Consider the following 20034-nt stretch of genomic DNA (forward strand, 5'->3'; position numbering starts at 1 on the left):
TGACCACAAGAGGGCATGCTGCATAAGCGATAGGAACCAGCCTTACTTATGGAACACTTCCTGTTAACTGCAGAGAAGAAATCAGAGGCTGCTTTGCCTGAGAAGTGCTTTTGTGAGCTTATTGTAATAGATCTGTACAGAAAAATATCGATAGTACAGAATGTAGTAAACAGTGGCGTAGCTAATGAGCTATGGGCCCTGGTACAAATTTTACATAGGGCCCTGCTGGCACTCTATACATAACAATTGATACAGCACACTAAAACCCTCCAAGGATTTCTACAGTGTCAGAGATGCAAGAAGGGGATGGGAAACAGTTTGTTTACTACTATTTAATGCATCCATAGAAGTGATTACCAGCACAGGACCAACAGAGAGCTAATATTGTGCTTGAGGAAGGGCCCATTTGGCCCTAGGGCCCTGATGCGGTCGCAACCTCTGCACCCTCTATTGCTACGCCACTGGTAGTAAAGCACAGGAAAGTAATGCGATGATTTTATGGGGCTTGATTCACAAAGCGGTGCAAACTGTTTAGCACGAGTGTGCTAAACAGTTAGCACGTGAAGTGCCGTTCGCGGACTTTTGCGCGCGCAAAGTGCTGCGATTCGCGCGATCGCGGACTTTTGCGCGCAATAGTCCACGATTGCGCGAATCGCGGCATTTTCCGCGCGCAAAAGTCAGCGAACGGCACTTCACGTGTTAACTGTTTAGCACACCCGTGCTAAACAGTTTGCACCGCTTTGTGACTCAGGCCCCAGGTCTCTGTTATTATGGAATGTAGTTTATTCTAGCCTCATATTTTAACTACTAGCATTCAATGGCACTTACAGCTAATATGTGGTCACATGTATTGAGAATTGTACATCAGTTGTTATACTGCTATCATTTTTTGTGTGTGCAAACATACACAGTGATAAATCACTCCATTCCCTCCTAGCTTCATCAGGGCCTATGTTTGGAAAGTATTTGCATCATGGTTTGCTTTAGATATCAATACTCAAACGGGTTTTAATTGATAGACCAATAGTTTATGAAGTCTATTAGTTAAAGAGAACCTGAGGTGGGTTTGAAGAATATTATCTGCATACAGAGGCTGGATCTGCCTATACAGCCCAGCCTCTGTTGCTATCCCAAACCCCCCTAAGGTCCCCTTGCACTCTGCAATTCCTCATAAATCACAGCCACGCTGCTGACAAACAGCTTGTCAGAGCTGGCTGTGTTTATCTCTATAGTGCCAGTCTGCTGCTCTCCCCGCCTCCTGCAGAACTCCGGTCCCCGCCTGCATCCCTTCCCTCCCTGCTGATTGGAAGGAAGGGACAGGGGCAGGGACCAGAGCTATGCAGGAGGCGGGGGAGCAGCTGAGACTGACAATACAGATGTAAACACAGCCTCACAGCATGGCTGTGATTTATGAGGGATTGCAGAGTGCAGGGGGACCTTAGTGGGGTTTGGGATAGCAACAGAGGCTGGGCTGTATAGGCAGATCCAGCCTCTGTATGCAGATAACATTCTTTAAACACACCTCGGGTTCTCTTTAAAGTAAAACTAAGACAAAGCTAGCAGGAGGATATACAGTGGGATGTGAAATTTTGGACAACCTTGTTAATTGTCATGATTTTCCTGTATAAATCGTTGGTTGCTATGAAACAATTCAGTTAAATATATCATATAGGAGACACACAGTGATATTTGAGCAGTAAAATGAAGTTTATTGGATTTACAGAGTGCACAATAATTGTTTAAATAAAATTAGGCAGGTGCATAGATTTGGTCATTTTATTGATTCCAAAACCTTTACAACTAATTATTGGAACTGAAATTGGCTTGGTAAGCTCAGTGACCCCTGACACACAGTTGTGTTCAAAATTATTCAACCCCCACTGAAATTGAGCGTTTTGGCCAGTTTGAGATTGATTTTGACCATTTCAGTCATCTTGTTTACAATTAAATCAAAGAGGCACTTGTAAGTCAGACAAATATTACATAACATTTATAATGAAATAACCACAAATGTCTTTTCTGTGCTCACATCATTATCAGTTTTATTCAACCCTTAAGTGACATTAATTCTTAGTACTTAGTACAACATCCTTTTCCAGCTTTTAAACGTGAAGCATAGCTTGACACAAGTGTCTTGCAGCGATCTACGGGTATCTTAGCCCATTCTTCATGGGCAAAAGCCTCCAGTTCAGTCACATTCTTAGGCTTGCGCGCTGCAACTGCTTTCTTTAAGTCCCACCAGAGGTTCTCAATCGGATTTAAGTCTGGTGGCTGCAATGGCCACTCCAAAATGTTCCAGTCTTTAATCTGCAACCATGCTATAGTGGACTTGGAGGTATACTTGGGATCATTGTCCTGTTGAAAGGTCCAACGTCTCCCAAGCCTCAGGCTTGTGACGGACTGCATCACATTTTCATCCAATATCTCCTGGTACCGTAGAGAATTAATGGTACCTTGCACACGCTGAAGCTTCCCTGTACCTGCAAAAGCAAAACAGCCCCAAAGCATGATTGACCCCCCACCATGCTTCACAGTAGGCAAGGTGTTCTTTTTTCATAGGCCTTGTTCTTCCTCCTCCAAACATAGCGTTGATCCATGGGCCCAAACAGTTCTAATTTTGTTTCATCAGTCCACAGAACACTATCCCTAAACTTTTGTGGTTTGTCCACATGACCTTCGGCATACTGCAGTCAACTCTTCTTCTTTGGAGACAGCGAGGGGGTGCGCCTGGGAGTTCTGGCATGGAGGCCTTCATTCCGCAGTGTGCGCCTTATTGTCTTAGCTGAAACTTCAGTACCCACATCTAACAAATCTTTTTTCAGTTCCTCAGCAGTCACACAGGGACTTTTCTCCACTTTGCACTTCAGGTAGCCCACAGCAGTCGAAGTCAGCATCTTCTTTCTGCCACAACCAGGTAGCATTTGAACAGTGCCCTTTGCCTTGAATTTGCGAATGATGCTTCCTATGATATATCTTGGTATGTTTAACATCTTTGCAATCTTCTTATAGCCATTGCCCTTCCTGTGAAGAGAAATCACCTCTTTTCTTGTCTTCCTGGACCATTCTCTTGACTTCACCATGTTTGTAAACACACCAGTAAAAGTCTAGAAGGAGATGAGTATCACAGTCATTTTAAATCTGCCTAATTGGTGCTTATTATGCTTGATTAACATCCACAGGTGCAGGTGCATACCTAGAAATCCCCGGGCCCCCCTGCAAAAAAAAAATCCGGGCCCCCCCCCCCCACCTCCCTAGGGCCCGCTCAGGGACTTTGTGGGGCAGGAGGGGTTGCAGCATAAGAGGAGAGCGTGGCCGCAGATCGGTGGGGAGGGGGGACATTCCCCCCTCCCTCACCTCGGGTTCTCCTCTCAGCTCTTTCCCTCCTTCAATCATTGGTGGCAGCGGCGGCAGCAGGCTGAACACATTACTTCCTTCTCACCGGAGGTCTCCGATCACTAAGTGCTTTATGTAACTTCCTGTGTAAACAGAAAGTAGCATGAAGCTCTTAGGCTCGGCCATGCCCCTCTCCACCGATCTGCGGCCACGCTCTCCTCTTATGCTGCGACCCCTCCTGCCCCACAAAAGTCCCTGAGCAGGCCCTAGGGGGGCCCAGGGCCTCCCGTGGCGGCAGAGGTCGCATCCTTTATTGTTACGCCAGTGCACAGGTGTTTTCAATACCTGATCGAATACACTTGAATGAACCTCTGTTCTTCAGAGTGGTAGTCTTTAAGGGTTTGAATAATTGTGTCAATGAAGAAATCACAAAAAAAACATTTAATACTGTATTACAAAAACAATTGATGTCATTTTAGTTGAATTTGGTTCTTTAAAAAGTCCTTGTAAGATTTCATTCTGAACACAATTACAAATGTATACTAAATTCCCTAAAACCCTTTACAGCATTGGGGGTTGAATAAGTTTAAACACAACACAGGTGAATCCAATTATGAGAAAGAGTATTTAAAGGGGTCATCTTTTAATTGTCCCTGAAGAGTAGCAACATGAGGGTCTCAAAACAACTCTCAAATGACCTGAAGATAAAGATTGTCCACCATCACGGTTTAGGGCAAGGATGCAGAAAGGTGTCTCAGAGATTTCAGCTGTCTGTTTCCACAGTTAGTAACATATTGAGGAAATGGAAGACCACAGGCTCAAGTTAAAGTTAAGGCTCAAAGTGGCAAACCAAGAAAAATCTTGGATAGACAGATGCAACGAATGGTGAGAACAGTCAGAGTCAACACACAGACCAGCACCAAAGACCTACAACATCATCTTGCTGCAGATGGAGTCACTGTGCATCGTTCAACCATTTGGCGCACTTTACACGAGATGCTGTATACGAGAGTGATGCAGAGGAAGCCTTTTCTCTGCTCACAGTACAAACAGTGCCGCTTGAGGTATGCTAAAGCACATTGGGACAAGCCAGCTTAATTGTGGAATATGGTGCTGTGGACTGATTAAACTAAAATTTAGTTATTTGGGCATAACAAGGGGCTTTATACATGGAGGAAAAAGAACACAATATTCCAAGAAAAACACCTGCTACCTAGAGTAAACTCAGGTGGTGTTTCCATCATGCTGTGGGGCTGTGTGACCAGTGCAAGGACTGGGAATCTTGTCAAAGTTAAGGGACGCATGGATTCCACTCAGTATCAGCAGATTCTGGAGACCAATGTCCAGGAATCAGTGACAAAGCTGAAGCTGTGCCGGGGCTGGATCTTTCAACAAGACAACAATCCTAAAAACTGCTCAAAATCCACTAAGGCATTCATGCAGAGGAACAAGTACAACATTCTGGAATGGCAATCTCAGTCCCCAGACCTGAATATAATTGAAAATCTGTGGCGTGAGTTAAAGAGAGCTGTCCATGCCTGGAAGCCATCAAACCTGAATGAACTAGAGATGTTTTGTAAAGAGGAATGGTCCAAAATACCTTCAACCAGAATCTAGACTCTCATTGGAACCTACAGGAAGTGTTTAGAGGCTGTAATTTCTGCAAAAGGAGGATCTACTAAATACTGATTTCATTTATTTTTTGTGGTGTACAAATTTATGCACCTGCCTCATTTTGTTTAAACAATTATTGCACACTTTCTGTAAATCCAATAAACTTCATTTCACTTCTCAAATATCACTGTGTGTGTCTCCTATATAATATATTTAACTGACATTTATTATCGTAACAACCAACAATTTATACAGGAAAAGCATGATGATTTACAAGGTTGCCCAAACTTTCGTATCCCACGGTATACTTGCCTGGGGCTTCCTCCAGCCCCCCTTAGTCTAGATGCTCCTTCTGTGATGTTTGGGCCTCTCCATTGCACCACTGTAGAGTCGCCTTTCCACCCGGGTTGCAAGCCACTGAGTATGCAAGGTCCTGGCCTCGTACAACCCCCAAACACGCTCCAGTAGCCGTAGGAATCTCATTTACGGTCTTAACAAATTGCCCATTGGCACACCCTTAGCTATGGGCTAGCAATCAGGGGTGTGCATGGCCGGTGAGGGAGCAGACAGACTACAGGGGGTAGAAGGAAGCCTGAGGTAAGAATAAATCCTTAGCTCTGTCTCAGGTACACTTTATTATGACAAGTGACCACATAGCTAAAAACAAAGAAGAAAAGAAAAACAAAACAGATAAAAAAAATAGAACTGCAAAACCCATATACACCAAGCACTCTCCCTACAAAAAGAACACACACATCATCTCCAGACTCCCCCCTCCCCTTCCTCTCCTATTGGTATCCTAAAACTCTATAACATTCTTATTATGATATTAAAGTAACTATTAGGCTATCCCAGACCAGTTTTTGTCTTGGAGTCCTAGCTGAGAGAGCCCCCACCTCATCCTCCCACCCTTCACTAATCCAGAAGGGTGTAGTCACCCCACCCACTCCTCCACCACCGAAGGGGGGTCCGGGTTCCTCCTCTCTCTCATATTAAGCTTACTTGCGATGTTTTGGTGCACTGTATCATTTGTTATGTATAGAGTGCTTGGGGGCCCAATGTGAAACTCGCACCGGGGCCCATAGCTCCTTAGCTATGTCACTGTGTAATACAGATATTGTACCACTCTGGCATAGAGTAATCCGAAACTGAGGAAAACATTACTCCAATATTGTTGCCAAATACGTTGTTTCCTACTGTTGTTTTCCTATTTGCATAATCCCAATTGTCAGGAACCCCACGGCAAGCCTGCAGAGATGGTTCCCAACTGGGGTTCTGAACAGATCGAGAGTGGAAGCAGCCTTATTCAAGCTAACACAAGGCTGTCACCACTCAAAAACACTTCTCACTGCCACCACTAGCTGCTGCTAGACACTTCAACAACTCCCACTCCGATGTCGAGTGCCCTGCACTCAGTCCAGCATTTTCGTATTTGGGTCAGCTGCGCGCTTAGGCCAAAATTCGGTAACGCCACACACACAATGCAATCACACGGTAGCAAGGCACAACCCCAGCAGTACAATCAGGCACTGAACTTGTAACGCAAATTACACTGCAGTCTCTCTCTAGGAACACGAGCTCTGCTAGTACATCAGAAGTCAGGCTTATTAAATAAGTATTTAATATTCCCAAAAAAGTGGAACAGTGCAGAAAGAAATATGTACAAAAGATTTACAAAAACAAGGTAAAAATTACAAAGACACACAACAAGAAACTTTGCAAAAATAAAAACGGGAATCAAACCTTACCAGCATGAAGGTCTGAACGTTGTTTATGGGAGAATACAGCAGCTGGTCAGAAACCAGGATAGTCCTAGCGTCTTTGCTATCTCCGGGGAACTACGAGTTTTGAATGTCCTATGCTGGCTGATATAGGCCGATTTGTAGCATAGGGGCACTTAATGTGCAGTTCCAATAATAATCCAATTTTCCCCAGATTGTGTCATCACCTTTTGCAGAGCCCCCTGTCACATCTGGGCTTGCTATGGCATGCAAATTTCAAAGGTTTCCCCTTTGAACCTTCCTATACTCAGACAGTCTGATTGTATATTGGGACAATGGGTGGCTGTTTACATATACAAAGAGTTCAAAGCAATGCAGACACATCAGACCACAAATGGCTGCTACTTAGCAGCTTTCTTCATCTTATCAGGCTGTAGTGTTCGGGGGAAATAGAATGCAAATGTACTTTACACTGCCATACAGAAAATCAAATTAGCAGCTTAATTCAGCCACATGACAATTATTTCCAAAGCCAGACGGCTTCTAATAGACATACACATATATGATCGTGCACAGCAGACATAAAATGAAAAATATGGCTTCTGTATTACATACACTATCACAGATAGCTGCTATATTGTCACACCAATCCCTTTTCTCTATATAGTAGAACCCCTTTATAGTAAACTCCAAAGGATCGGGCAAAGTAGTTTAGTATATCAGAAGTGTACTATATCAGAATTTGTCATATTCAAGCACATAAAGCATACCAATTGGGAGTTATTTTTGTCTTTTCAATGCTTCATCAAGCGAGCACAGACAGTTTCTAAGCTAGATCAAAACGCACAGTGCTCAATATGCAGGGTTTTGCATGCAATAATCACGTGAAAGCTTGCACAGAGAACATAGAGCTCACTAGTTAATGCAAGTATGGTACTTATAGTTTGCTCCTCTGTCCACAGTTCTGTGCAACCTGGATACTGTTGCACTGCAGCCATGCACAAGCAAGTCACAGATAATAGGCCCAGAGTAGCATGCAGATTGCGAGCAGACTTCAAGTGGCTGCCAGTCTGCCCAATCACGGCTCATGGGTCTCCACTCTCTGACGTATGACACATGCGCCCACCCACTTTCTACTATAGCCAGGTACAGAATACTGCAGGGGCCAAAAACAGGTTTACTATGACAAAAGTTCTGTTACTGTATATCTGGGTTTACTATACCAGGTGTTTCTCCCATATACTTATAATGGTGCTTGGCTGGGACCTGGACATTTAGTTCACAATACCAAAGTTTTACTACCGGAATATCAAAGTTTACTATAATGAGATTATACTGTGTATTATTCATATAATGTTATTAGGGTGTGAATAGCTTCTGACCTTTACAGGAAAATTACACATTTTGTAATCTTCTACCGTATCGACCAGTAGAAGATGAGACTGACAATAGTTAGCAGACTTTTCCCATTGTGCGTTACATTGTCAGCACGTGCGGTCTCGGCCTCGGTCTGTGTATCACTATGGATACTGTTTCATTAAAGAGAACCCGAGGTGTGTTTAAAGAACGTTATCTGCATACAGAGGCTGGATCTGCCTATACAGCCCAGCCTCTGTTGCTATCCCAAACCCCACTAAGGTCCCCCTGCACTCTGCAATCCCTCATAAATCACAGCCATGCTGTGAGGCTGTGTTTACATCTGTAGTGTCAGTCTCAGCTGCTACCCCGCCTCCTGCATAGCTCCGGTCCCTGCCCCGTCCCTTCCTTCCAATCAGCAGGGAGGGAAGGGATGCAGGCGTGGACTGGAGTTCTGCAGGAGGCGGGGAGAGCAGCAGACTGACACTATAGAGGTAAACACAGCCAGCTCTGACAAGCTGTTTGTCAGCAGCGTGGCTGTGATTTATGAGGGATTGAAAAGTGCAGGGGGACCTTAGGGGGGTTTGGGATAGCAACAGAGGCTGGGCTGTATAGGCAGATCCAGCCTCTGTATGCAGATAATATTCTTCAAACCCACCTCGGGTTCTCTTTAATAGTGACCCAATTTACCATGTGTCTTGGGTCAAAGGATTGTCTGGATTGTGATGCATCGTCAGAGATGTACTAGTGCAAAATTCCTATGCATTGTTATGCAGATACTGACAACAAGCAGGTGAATCAAATCACCTAACAGGATGTTCAGTCTGTATGGAAAGTGAGGTTTAGATTATATTTCTTTTCTCTTTGTTGTTCTATTTGAATTTATAGTAGCTACTTTGTGCATGCATAAATAAAATACTATTTCATACACGGTTCCTGCTTTGGCGTGGATGATCGGGATGTGAGCAGGAAATCACTGTGTGTCATTTAAATCTTTCCCTGGCTGGAGGCAAAGGAAGACAGAGCAGAGTTTGGGTAAAAATAGAGCTGAGAGTTGGATAGAGAAGAGGGAAGAGCAGGTTTAGTTCATTGACAGTTGTTATGTAGATATTAACTATTTAACGCGAACCTGAAGGGAGGAAACTCATTTCAGGTTAGATACTCACATATATAGAGGGGAGGCTCTGGGTGTGTCCTGTCATTCTAGCTCCGTTCCCAGTCGGCTGGCTTCGGAAACACTTGCATCCAGAGCCGCGTGCGTCAAGCTGCATCTTCCAAGGGGCAGCATCTCGCCCGCCCCCTTTCCCCCACCCTCGGGCCTCACAGGTGCTGCACTGTCCTGTGCAGTGGTAGTACTTCAATCTTCAGACCTCAGATCAGCTAAAAGAGGAGCATGACCCCGATCAGCTGGAGGGTCTGCGAGCAGCAACGGTGGAACCGAGGACAGCGGGGGAAACCTCATAAGGATTCAGAGGCTTCCCTCTCCTAAGGTAAGTATCTGTTTCTAAATAGAGATGGTTTGAACCTTCGATTTTAGGTTCGCAAACCTCGAACACAAACTTCCTCAAAAGTTCGGGTTTGTGCAAACTCCGTAAACCGCAATAGACTTCAATGGGGAGGCGAACTTTGAAAACTAGAAACATTTGTGCTGGCCAGAAAAGTGATGGAAAAGATGTTTCAAGTGGTCTAAACCCCCCTCCCCCCTTTTTGTTTGGGATCCTGTATTCATATTTCAGGTGTAAACAGATACAATATTTGTACACAACAAAACTGCAGTCTAAATAGCATAACATCCAACTAATCTGCTACAATACATTAAGCTTTGGCATCAGTCATGAAAATGCATCAGCTGCACTGGGAAACACTGCATTGTATTAAAACAAGTAACCTTTAGGCAGCATGTCCCCCGAATAAAAATTAGGCAGTGTGTCCACTAAAAAAATGGCCCCAAATAACATAATTAGGCATCACATAACCCAAATAATGGATAAAGAGCAGCATGGTTCCAAGTAACATAATAAAGCAGAATATCCCCAAATAATACAATTATTTAGGGCCTGTTTACACTTTGTATGAATTTGTACATTTTTTAACACACAAATTCGCGCACCAATGTATTCATTCCTATGTATCTGTTTCCATTAGATGTGAAATTCGCTTCCGAAAAGAAAAACACAGGGTTACTATTTTTCGGATGCCAAATGCTGCTTCCGCATGTGTTGGCATTCATGATTTTCTGTATTTTCGCATGGGTTTTTGCATATATAATGTCAATAAGACTTTCATCCTGAATTGCTTTGTAGAAAAATGATAATAAAAAAATATGCAAATGCACATTAGAAACTGAAAAATGACATGCACATCGCATGTTTGTAGTGGAAACATAATGGCAGTATCATGACCCTAAATGACCTGGAGGCAGTAGCCTAAATAATAATTAGACATCAGCATGTCCCCAGATAAGAAGAGATAATGTCTGGGTAAGGATAGATAAGGAAAGATAAGTCAGGAAATAAAAAGTAAGGGCCCTGATTTGCTAACCCATGGTAGTATTGCCATGTGTAGGCAGTGCAATTGTACCATTACTACCGCTGACAGTGTAGCGCCCGTTGCCTAAATAGTGCGATCCACATTACCACATTACCTAGGTAACGCGTATGCTGCTATGGTAATGCTTCTAATACCCTGCTCTTGTTACTCATGGTCAATGCTGTCAGCAGTCGCAATAGTAAAATTGCTGTGTGCTACCTTCACCAGGCCAAGGAGAGCTAAATGGTGAAGTAACACAGATAAGGAGAGATCATATATAATATCAAGTTCTACATAAACTCTCTATGCCATAAGCAGTTTACTTTAAAATCTGACAATACATTTGCCATGGACATTTTCATTTTTTTCATTAAACATTTGTGATGGGAATTTTTACCCATAGCACTGGAGAGCAGGTTGCTGATAAATGCCTATACCTAAAACTCCTGTACAAATCCTCAGATTCCCCTTTCCCTTCCTTAGCCACCCTGGCGGTATGAACAAGCTGAGCTCGTCCAGAAAAAACTTGCAAAAAATGTTAAAGTGAACCTTAAGCCTGCTAAATAAAATGAGATGAAGTCACCTGGGGCTTCCCTCAGCCCCCTGCAGCCGATCGGTGCCCTCGCAGCTCCGGTCCGATGCCTCTGGACCCGCCGGCGATGACTTCCGGTTTCGCCGTCACCGGCCGACAGGCATGGGAATGCGATGGATTGTTCGCGTTCTCAGCCTGTATATCGCCCCCTATGCTGCTATTGCGGCCAGTAGGTCGCAATAGCAGCATAGGGGGCGATATACAGGCTGGGAACGCGAACAATCACTCGCGTTCCCATGCCTGTCGGCCGGTGACGGCCAAACCGGAAGTGTTCGCCGGCGGGTCCAGAGGCATCGGACCGGAGCTGCGAGGGCACTGATCGGCTGCAGGGGGCTGAGGGAAGCCCCAGGTGAGTTCATCTCATTTTTTTTAACAGGCTTAAGGTTCACTTTAATGACGAGCTGAGTTCGTCTATGCCGACAGGGAGATTTCCTGTTTCTCTGCCCCACCGGCTGGCATTTTTTTCTCATCAGAGGGATTCCCCAGGATAGCTGGATGCCTGTCTGCACGCTGTGGGTAGCGATCTGTGCTACCCCAGCATGCAGAACAAGCATCAAGTCACCCTAGGGAATCCCTGGGCAGCGGATTGGCGGGCAGAGAATGTGCGTGCGGTGGTTCCCCCTTGTATGCGGCAGCTGTGCGGGCGGGGGGATCCCCCTCTGTGCAGGCGGGGGGATCCCTCTTTTGTGTGGCCTATCCCCTCCTCCCCTCTCCTTCCCAATCTCCCCCCCTCCTGATCCTCTCCATCCCCCCCCCCCCGTCTCAGCCCGTTGAGTAAATAGATCTACTCACCCGAGGGCTCTCTCCAGCGACGGCTCTGGCGCACACCCTCCTCCATCTCCGAAGTCCCGGTCTCTGAACAACATTTACATTACGAGGCTTGGTGACATCACCAAGTCTCGTAAAGTAACTGTGCATAGAACGAGACTTGGTGATGAAAGAGGAAGTGCTTTTGCAGCTGTCGCTGGAGAGAGCCCTTAGGTGAGTAGATCTACGTTATTTACTCAACGGGCTGAGACGGGGAGGGGGAGTGAGGTTCGGGGGGGGGGGGGACATCTGGCTACCTATAAATCTGGCTAAACACTTGGCTCACTATATATCTGGCTAAACTCCTGGCTCACTATATAACTGGCTAAACACCTGGCTCATTATATACCTGACTAAACACCTGGCTCACTATATACCTGGCTAAACACCTGGCTCACTATATACCTGGCTATACATCTGGCTAACTATATACCTGGCTATACATCTGGCTAACTATACCTGGCTGCACATCTGGCTAGCTATACCTGGCTGCACATCTGGCTACCTATACATCTAGCTATACATCTGGGTCTTATACTCACCATTGGCGTGCTGATCCCTCGTCGCGTACCTCTGATAGCTTCCCCAGTGCCTTCTTCCATGTCCCTTGGCGGATTTTTTTTTATTGAGTTTAATACAATAACCTGTATTGAATTCAATATATAAAAAAAAATTGATTGCAATAAAAAAAAAATGGTTGAAAATTATTGGAAATTAATTGAAACACTTTTTTTGCGGAAATCCTGGGGAAATTGAACGCCAGGGTAGTTAATATATGGTGCCTGATAGTGATGATCTGAAATTTCACATTTGCGTAATTTTGTGTAGTAATTTGCTTTCGAGACACAAAATCGTGGATGGATAGTGTCCTGGTTAAGGGCTCTGCCTCTGACACAGGACACCAGGGTTCAAATTTTGGCTCTTCCTGTTCAGTAAGCTGCACCTATTCAGTAAGAAGTCCTGGGCTAGACTCCCTAACACTGCTACTGCCTATAGAGCGCATCCTAGTGGCTGCAGCTCTGGCGCTTTGGGTCCGCCGGGATAAAAATGCAATATAAATGTTCTGTGTCTGTCTTGTAATTTTCAGAAAATTTGTAAATAATGTAATTGTAATTTTGTATAGTAATTTCTCAATAAATTGAAATTTCATAATTTTGTGTAACTTTTCATAATTACGTGAAATTACGAGTACCAAGAATTTAATTTTTGCGGTTTACGTGAAAATGTGTCCCAAAAATAATTGTAATTACTTATATTATTGTAATGCCAAAAATTTCTTCAGGAAAATTATTGTCCAACCACGAAGAATCCACAGCACCACGTCAATGATGTATAGCTCTTGTGAGGAAACGCGGAAAAGCCGCCGCGTTTGCCGAGAGCTAGGCGGCTGACTCCGCGTCTTACGCGGCGGTTGCACGCGTCTGGTTGTGTGGTGGAACTCGGAAAAGTCACCGCATGTCCTGACAGCAAAGCAGCTGCTTGCATGCGGCGGCGTGTGCTTGGTGTGGCTGGGTCTGTTAGTGCACCTGGACAGATGGAGAGCTATGCACGCGCGGGCCTGAATGCAGGACCTTTATACCAGCAGGGGAAGTGTCAGCTGATCAGGAAGGTCAGCTGACTCCTGTAGGACTCATGATTGGCTGAATGGTTCGGGCGGGGCAGCAGAGTCCAGCAACTATATATTCTGCTGCTTAGTCAGTTGCTGGTTGCCTGTCGTTGCAATCACATACGTGGGAGCACGCAGACCCTTAGTCAGATCCGAAAGTGTGCCGGGACCAGCTGGAGCTGTAATCCTACACTTAGCTAGATTCTGTTGATAGTCTAAAGTACTAGTTTGATTGTGATTATCTGTTATGACTTTCTGCCTGTCTGACTACACTGCCTCTGTCTTCTGATCCTGTACTTTGTTTGTCTGTGAGTTGCCGACTTGGCCTTCCCGACCCTGAGAACTATCTCTATCGCTAGGAGATAGTTCATGCCTGTATGTGCTGGGCATCTGCTTCACAGGGCCAGCTCTGTATCTGCTGGGCACCTGCTCACAGGGCCAGCACTGTATGTTCTGGGCACCTGCTCCACAGGGCCAGCTCTGTATTTACTGGGCACCTGCTCTATAGGGCCAGCTCTGTATGTGCTGGGCACCTGCTCCACAGGGCCAGCTCTGTATTTGCTGAGCACCTGCTCCATAGGGCCAGCTCTGTATGTGCTGGGCACCTGCCCCACAGGGCCAGCTCTGTATTTACTGGGCACCTGCCCCATAGGGCCAGCTCTGTATTTGCTGCCCCAGGGCCCATCCTGTATTCATTGGGAACCTGCTCCTCAGATTCCCCAAGCTTGTTACTATTCTTCTGTATTCTGATCTTGTACCTTGTCATTCTGATACCCTGTTGCCGAACCTCGGCTCGCTCTTGGACTCTGCATCTGACTCCTGATTCTGTACCCCAATATTTCTGATACCCTGTTGCCGAACCTCGGCTCGCTCTTAGACTCTGCATCTGACTCCTGATTCTGTACCCCGATATTTCTGATACCCTGTTGCCGAACCCTGCCTGTACCTTGACTCCGCCTTTGCTTTACGATACTGTACCTTATCTGTCCGTGTGTGTACGACCTGGCTTGCCTGACTTCGAGAACTGACCTTACTGTTAGAGGCAGTTCCCAGATCTGTTAGTGACACTCTCTCCTAGGTGTCACTCACGTTCTGTCCTTCCTACGCTCCGCCTGACTCCTCCCCCGGGAGAGTCCAGGCCTTCGGAAGGAATCTGTATTGCTGCAGTACTTCATACTGTACGGCACTTGTTTCTGAGGCTTAGTCCTCAAGGTATTACTGTTGCACCAAGCACTTACACTACTCAGGTGTTCAGAGGTTAGCGTTATATCGGATTATCGGTGATACTGCAGATCATCGATAATCGGGTATATTCTGCATTCTCGGTGATACTGCAGTTCACCGGTAATCAGACCCTCTCTCTGCTACACCGATCGTGACAGAACGACAGGCCCAAAAAACATGGTGACACTTGTTGAACGGGTCGATGTGTTAACCGCTACTCTTAAGGAGGTTAAGAAAACGGTTGATACATTACAGACTCAGGTTAACCAACTGGCTGAGTCAATTAAGTGTATTTTAAACTCTGTTGCATCAGTGTCGCACCCCTCTGTAGTTCAATCTAGAGTACCCTCACCAGGGAAATTCGTAGGGCACCACTCTAGGTTATCTGAATCAGAGAGGACGCGAAGACGCCTAGAGGGTCTTTGCTTCTATTGCGGACAACATGACCATTGGGTACGAAATTGCAGAAAAAAGTCAAGAAAATTTTTGGGGGGGATGGTGAGAGGCCCGAGTTCTAAGGAGTCTGCTGCGCCATCCCCGGGAAATACGGGTTCTGGTGCTAGTTCAGATCCCGGCCTCCAGAAACCATGTGTTGGTGTAACTAAACTTATGGTGGGAAATCTGTCGCTTAAATATCACCCCGATTTAGATACCTCTCGCCCGTCTGATAAATCTTTTCCATGTTCACAGTGTAAAGAGGATTTTGTATATTATGCAGATCTCCTCAATCATAGAAGGTCCCACGTACATCCTGCACAACCTATTATTCCTGAGAAATCGCATTCTGGTGAGAACTCGTATAGGGGAAGTGCGGCCTCACTGGGATCAGAGATTAGTTTTGAGGAACAGATAGAGAGCTACTATGCGGATAACATTTCCGACCTTTATGAGAGTGATGGCTCTATCTATAGTCATGAATCTGCTGTGCAAGGGTCAAGCTTGCTTATTGCAGCAAATCGAGTTCAGGAGTCTGAAACCGTACAGTCTTCAGCTCCATCATCTGACCAGATTCTAAGTAACAAGAAACCACATTCAAGTTCTGAGCATAATTTAGATCTTGTCAATCATAGTAGGCCCCACTTTAAGAGATACATATATTCGTGTTATAAGTGTGGGGACTCTTTTGTACCTGAGGGACGACCTGTGACTAATGGGAAATCTCACACAGGTGAGAAATTATACGTGTGTCCTGTATGTGAGGAGAAACTTCTCAGTCATGGGAAGTCTCACACCAATGAGAAAACATATTCATGTTTTGAGTGTGGGGTCCCTTTTGTACCCGAACTACCGCCTGTAGCCCATGGGAGATCTCACACCGGTGAGAAGCGGTACTGGTGTTCTGTATGTGAGGAAGAACTTCTCAGTCATGGTAAGTCTCACATTGATGAGAAATCATATTCATGTTCTGAGTGTGGGGACTGTTTCGTACCTGAACTGCGACCTGTTGCTCATGGGAAATCTCACACTGGTGAGAAGTTGTAGTGGTGTTCTGTATGTGTGGAAGAACTTCTCAGTCATGGGAAGTCTCACACTGATGGGAAATTACATTAATGTTCTGAGTGTGGGAAATGTTTTAAACATAACATAGGTCTTGTCAAATCATAGAAACTCACACTGCGGGGGATAGCTTTATTCATCTCCTGAGTGTGTAAGATGTTTTGTAAATAACACTGAACTTCTCAGTCATTGGAACTCTCACACCGATGAGAAGACGTATTCATGTTCTGAGTGTGGGAAATGTTTTGTGCCTGATGCACTGATTGTCACTCATGAGAGATCTCGCACCTGTGAGAGGTTGTATTTATGTTCTGAATGCGAGAAATTTAGAGACTATCACATTTATACCTTGTTCCAAAATCCAGAATCTGACACAGGACGGTCCTCGACTTTGGTATCTGATCAGGTGAAGATGAGATGAGGACGTCGCTATCATTGTCTCCTGAGGATCTGTCTGGGGCGTGTCCGGAGTCCACGCCTCAGGGGGGGTACTGTGAGGAAACGCGGAAAAGCCGCCGCGTTTGCCAAGAGCTAGGCGGCTGACTCCGCGTCTTACGCTGCGGTTGCACGCGTCTGGTTGTGTGGTGGAACGCGGAAAAGCCACCGCATGTTCTGACAGCAAAGCAGCTGCTTGCATGCGGCGGCGTGTGCTTGGTGTGGCTGGGTCTGTTAGTGCACCTGGACAGATGGAGAGCTATGCACGCGTGGGCCTGAATGCAGGACCTTTATACCAGCAGGGGAAGTGTCAGCTGATCAGGAAGGTCAGCTGACTCCTGTAGGACTCATGATTGGCTGAATGGTTCGGGCGGGGCAGCAGAGTCCAGCAACTATATATTCTGCTGCTTAGTCAGTTGCTGGTTGCCTGTCGTTGCAATCACATACGTGGGAGCACGCAGACCCTTAGTCAGATCCGAAAGTGTGCCGGGACCAGCTGGAGCTGTAATCCTACACTTAGCTAGATTCTGTTGATAGTCTAAAGTACTAGTTTGATTGTGATTATCTGTTATGACTTTCTGCCTGTCTGACTACACTGCCTCTGTCTTCTGATCCTGTACTTTGTTTGTCTGTGAGTTGCCGACTTGGCCTTCCCGACCCTGAGAACTATCTCTATCGCTAGGAGATAGTTCATGCCTGTATGTGCTGGGCATCTGCTTCACAGGGCCAGCTCTGTATCTGCTGGGCATCTGCTCACAGGGCCAGCACTGTATGTGCTGGGCACCTGCTCCACAGGGCCAGCTCTGTATTTACTGGGCACCTGCTCTATAGGGCCAGCTCTGTATGTGCTGGGCACCTGCTCCACAGGGCCAGCTCTGTATTTGCTGGGCACCTGCTCCATAGGGCCAGCTCTGTATGTGCTGGGCACCTGCCCCACAGGGCCAGCTCTGTATTTACTGGGCACCTGCTCCATAGGGCCAGCTCTGTATTTGCTGGGCACCTGCTCCACAGGGCCAGCTCTGTATTTACTGCCCCAGGGCCCATCCTGTATTCATTGGGAACCTGCTCCTCAGATTCCCCAAGCTTGTTACTATTCTTCTGTATTCTGATCTTGTACCTTGTCATTCTGATACCCTGTTGCCGAACCTCGGCTCGCTCTTAGACTCTGCATCTGACTCCTGATTCTGTACCCCAATATTTCTGATACCCTGTTGCCGAACCTCGGCTCGCTCTTAGACTCTGTATCTGACTCCTGATTCTGTACCCCGATATTTCTGATACCCTGTTGCCGAACCCTGCCTGTACCTTGACTCCGCCTTTGCTTTACGATACTGTACCTTATCTGTCCGTGTGTGTACGACCTGGCTTGCCTGACTTCGAGAACTGACCTTACTGTTAGAGGCAGTTCCCAGATCTGTTAGTGACACTCTCTCCTAGGTGTCACTCACGGTCTGTCCTTCCTACGCTCCGCCTGACTCCTCCCCCGGGAGAGTCCAGGCCTTCGGAAGGAATCTGTATTGCTGCAGTACTTCATACTGTACGGCACTTGTTTCTGAGGCTAAGTCCTCAAGGTATTACTGTTGCACCAAGCACTTACACTACTCAGGTGTTCAGAGGTTAGCGTAATATCGGATTATCGGTGATACTGCAGATCATCGATAATCGGGTATATTCTGCATTCTCGGTGATACTGCAGTTCACCGGTAATCAGACCCTCTCTCTGCTACACCGATCGTGACAGCTCTATTATTGATTAAAATAACAAAGAGATAGCCATAACAGTGACAGACGCGGTTTCGGACAAGGTCCTTCCTCAGGCTGTGTCAGGTTCTCTCTCTTTCACGAAAATTATTGTCATTACAAAAATGTCATATATAGTCATAATCATGCAAAATTTCTCACGATTACGATTTTTCAATTATGATTGTAATTACAAAAATGGCGTAGAATTTTACGAATCGTAATTAGCACATTACGATCACCCCTAGTGCCAGAGACACTTCTGAACAAGCAAGCCATTAAAACATAGAGAACATTTTTTGGAAGTTCTTATTCTAGCCGCCACTAGCTATGCTCCTCTCAGGCCCTCAGGTGTCGTTTAGTCTTCATAAATTGACAAAACATTTAAACAACATTATAATGATGGTGGTGTGAAGATGATCAACCATGGAAGATGCGAATGGCAGTACTGGGGTCTTAGCTGGCTGCTCTGTGTGCGGTTTTGCTTTTTGTTATGAAATAATCTGCTCAGAGCAACACTGGTTAGAGAAAATCAGAATGAACTAGGTGTGATAGGGTGTCAGTTGCCTTGCAAGAGAAGGTGGTGGATGGAATATATGTGTCACCTCGTTTGAGGTATTGGGTTAGATAAAGCTCCAGGAAAAAAAAAAAAAAAAAAAAAAAAAAAACTGCATGAGTAAAATAGGCTCTTTCAAGAGCCGGTTTAGGGTCCTGGAGTTGGCCAGGGGAGAGTGGGTGGGTTCCCTGGCCATCTGGCCCAGCCCGGGTTTTACACCTGTGCAGGGTGGAGCACAGGTGCTGTATAAAAGTCAGCCAGGCTGACCAGGAAGTAGCTCACTGGGTTCCTAAACTCTGGAGGGAACAGAGCTCTCACGCATGGAGGAAAAACTAATCTTTGCATGTCTAAATGTAAGTTGCCATTTGCTGGACTGTCTTATTGAAACCCTGTTTATGTGTAGTCAGTTAGGGACTAAAAGTGAGACAGGTAGTTGCTCAGCCGAGCAAGGTTTTGTTTTGCTGTTTGTATTTTCTGGCAACTGTTTATTTTCAAAAATAAACCAGGCAGGAGCCTGACTTTTACAAAATTGGAAGCCTGCTGTCTCGTCTATGAACTTTCCCATCCCCGTTGCTAGGGGAAACCGCTACATAGGTTACAACACAGAGATCACACCAGGAGCTTTAAATTAGAACATCGTCTCTATTAGGGTAAAAAGAGATTCTAATGTCATTTTTAAATAAAACATGCTGTGCTCATTATTAAAAGTATCGTTATTTTATGTGTAGACTGTTCTTATTTAGTTTTCAGTACATTAAAATAACGATTATTTTCTGTAACCTGCTTGCGCCTCTAGATCCTTATCTTAAAGAGGAACTCCAGTGAAAATAATGTAAAAAAAAAAAGTGCTTCATTTTTACAATAATTATGTATAAATGATTTAGTCAGTGTTTGGCCATTGTGAAATCTTTCCTCTCCCTGATTTACATTCTGACATTTATTACATGGTGACATTTTTACTGTGGGCAGGTTATGTAGCTGCTGCTAGCTGGTTTGGCTGTTAGAGACAGCTGTAAACAGCTAA

The 20034-nt window shown here is 45.4% G+C and overlaps 1 protein-coding gene across 1 annotated transcript; it reads left to right on the top strand.

Moving 5' to 3' along the window:
* Positions 1-15277: 15277 nt before the first annotated feature.
* On the top strand, positions 15278-16700 carry LOC137544834 (zinc finger protein 605-like). Its single transcript, XM_068265926.1, has 2 exons — positions 15278-16260; positions 16466-16700. The coding sequence occupies exons 1-2, from the start codon at positions 15278-15280 to the stop codon at positions 16698-16700; spliced, it is 1218 nt and encodes a 405-aa protein (XP_068122027.1).
* Positions 16701-20034: the final 3334 nt, after the last annotated feature.

Source organism: Hyperolius riggenbachi, chromosome 2 (assembly GCF_040937935.1).
Source record: "Hyperolius riggenbachi isolate aHypRig1 chromosome 2, aHypRig1.pri, whole genome shotgun sequence".
Taxonomy (NCBI): Eukaryota; Metazoa; Chordata; class Amphibia; order Anura; family Hyperoliidae; genus Hyperolius; species Hyperolius riggenbachi.

Coding starts and splice junctions, on each gene's coding strand:
- LOC137544834 (XM_068265926.1), top strand. CDS start 15,278: ATGGTGAGAGGCCCGAGTTCTAAGGAGTCTGCTGCGCCATCCCCGGGA. Junction 16,261..16,465: donor TCTCACACTGGTGAGAAGTT/GTAGTGGTGTTC, acceptor TGAACTTCTCAG/TCATTGGAACTCTCACACCG.